The 2,500-nt window shown below is 42.9% G+C and overlaps 1 protein-coding gene across 1 annotated transcript in view; it reads left to right on the top strand.

Moving 5' to 3' along the window:
* pah (phenylalanine hydroxylase) overlaps positions 1-2,500 on the top strand; it is a 24,455-nt gene that overhangs the window by 17,172 nt on the left and 4,783 nt on the right. The window contains exons 7-10 of the mRNA XM_048268605.1: positions 257-392; positions 1,104-1,173; positions 1,831-1,887; positions 2,359-2,454. Coding sequence (XP_048124562.1) covers positions 257-392; positions 1,104-1,173; positions 1,831-1,887; positions 2,359-2,454 — 359 coding nt within the window. The remainder of the gene's footprint in view (positions 1-256; positions 393-1,103; positions 1,174-1,830; positions 1,888-2,358; positions 2,455-2,500) is intronic.

The raw sequence follows: 2,500 nt of genomic DNA, 5'->3' as shown, positions 1-2,500 counted from the left end.
TGTGTGTGTGTGTGTGTGTGTGTGTGTGTGTGTGTGTGTGTGTGTGTTTGTGTTACTGACTGACACAGCTAACTCACACAGTCACGGTCACAGACTGGTCATATCTTCCATTTGTGGCTGTGTAAGTGCCCTACTTCCTATTCCATTATGTCTGTGTGTGAGTGTGTAACACACACACAGACACACACACACAAACACACACACAAACACACACACACACAGACTCACACACACTCTTTCTCTCTACCTACTCTAGCGTGCACAGGGTTCCGCCTCCGGCCAGTGGCGGGCTTGCTCTCCTCGCGTGACTTCCTGGCTGGACTGGCGTTCCGGGTCTTCCACTCCACACAGTACATCCGGCACGGATCCAAGCCCATGTATACCCCAGAGCCGTGAGTAGCCATTCCAAGAGTTTTCCAAGGTTCTAGTAAGGATTTCAAGATTCTAAAGAGGATTCCAAGGATCTAATGAGAAGGATTCTTTTTTTTCAGCCAAAGTCCCATTAGTTGGTAAATGTGATTCCTCAGGGCTGTTTGTTTCAGAACTCTGTGCCTGCACTAAAGATGCTATGTGGGCTTTTTCTAGGGGCAATATTCAAGTTAAACATTTGTGTGGGCACATTTAGAGTTGGGGATAATATAAAAACTGACAGAATTGTCTTCATTTTGTCATATTCCAAGAATTCAAGGGGGATTATTTTCAAAACGTAACATGTCCACCTAGCTTCAATGGTCATAAGGCATTAAGGAACTAAGCAGGAGGGCTTCAGCATTTTTAAGCGTCTAACCTCGTAATAGGCTATAATGTATGAAGGTGGTCTTTGGGGAAAAAAAATCCCAGAAGTGATTAAAAAAATAAAAGACAAGGCAGGGGCGCTGCTAGAAAATGTGGGCCCTATGAAAGAGAATCATCCTAACCCCCGTCCCGAGCCCTGTAATCAAGGCAAGCTTCTTGATATAAAATAGAAAAGTTTTATTAGTAGGCTGGTTCATAATGCAATAGATAAAATCTTGCCAACATGTTTCAGCCTACGTGGCCTTCATTAGGGCAGAACACTGGCCACTCGTCCTGATACAGTGTCCCAATCTCCTGCTTTCTCACAGAGATATCTGCCATGAGCTGTTGGGCCATGTGCCCCTGTTTGCTGACCCTAACTTCGCCCAGTTCTCACAGGTGAGCACACAAAATCACAACACCTTCAGGTGCTTGCACACTGCCCCCAACAGACACACTGCCCCCAACACCATTAAAAATGCCAACAGTTTGGGTCGGTGTGCACCGTGAGTCTATGTTTGTTTGGTGGCTTGGTGAGTTGTTTGGTAGTTTGGTGAGTTGTGCTTTTCTGAACATGCCAAAGGCTGCAACCAGCGACCGCCAGCTTTCGAATGCTGCAGTTTGTTGGGCATTGTCTGGGCAGTGTGCATGCTCCTTTCAATGACCTTCCAGACATGTCAACTCTCACAAAAAGATCATACTAATTGCAGATCATCATGTTGATCATAATCATAACCAATAACTGTTTGTCTGCAAATACTAAATACATTGTGCGCAAAAAGCATATATCTGTGAGATGACTAGAGCATTAAGCGATATACACAGCAGCCAATACCAATAAACAGGCAAGCTAAACTATTTGCTGCATCTGCCCACTGTTTTCTTGGATGAAGCTGTTGAAACGGAGAGGCTAGTAAAAGTGGCTGTAAAGTAGGAAGGCCAGATCAGTAGACCTCTGGAACCATTTCCTTCTGTTATATGGGGTAATAAAGCATGAGTCCAGGAGATAATATTTCTAGAGTTTATTACTCTGTAATAACGGTCTTGTCTGCGCAGGAAATTGGTCTGGCTTCCCTGGGCGCCCCAGACGACTTCATTGAGAAACTGGCAACAGTGAGTATCGTACAGAGACTATTATGGGATATTACCCCTGAAGCTGTTGCTATTGAGATATACTCTATAGGCCTACTACAATAAAGTTGTTTTTTGTTTAGTGTTAAATACAAAGAGTTCTCATACTGACATCTCTTCATCGATAATACATTATTATTTTAGTCCTTATATAGTCATGAACTGATACAAGCCATGGGGGTGTTTCTGTATATTATCCCAGAACATACTGTATATCCTAATAAAATATAAAAATAACATTAGATTATTTTGGACTTTTATGAGTGAAGATTTTCTCTACACAAATGTATTTATTTTGTTTGTTTTATTTTGTAATTTATTTGTCAGATCTGAATCTGTTTCGGCTTAGAATCTATGAAACTCCATATTTGTTTGTCTGCAGCATGTGCGTAGAAATAAACAAAGTGTGAGAGCATGAGGGATCCTGTTGACCTTGGCTGCTGTGTGTTGCAGGTATACTGGTTTACTGTTGAGTTCGGCCTCTGCAAACAGGGCTCAGAGATCAAAGCCTACGGCGCTGGCCTGCTCTCATCTTACGGAGAATTACAAGTGAGTGTGTGGGGAGGAGACAGAAATAGTGTGTGTGTGTGTGTGT

The sequence above is a fragment of the Alosa alosa genome, chromosome 17 (assembly GCF_017589495.1).
Source record: "Alosa alosa isolate M-15738 ecotype Scorff River chromosome 17, AALO_Geno_1.1, whole genome shotgun sequence".
NCBI lineage: Eukaryota > Metazoa > Chordata > Actinopteri > Clupeiformes > Clupeidae > Alosa > Alosa alosa.
The sequence above is the reverse complement of the archived record's forward strand: the minus strand, read 5'-3'. Positions and strand labels throughout refer to the sequence as shown.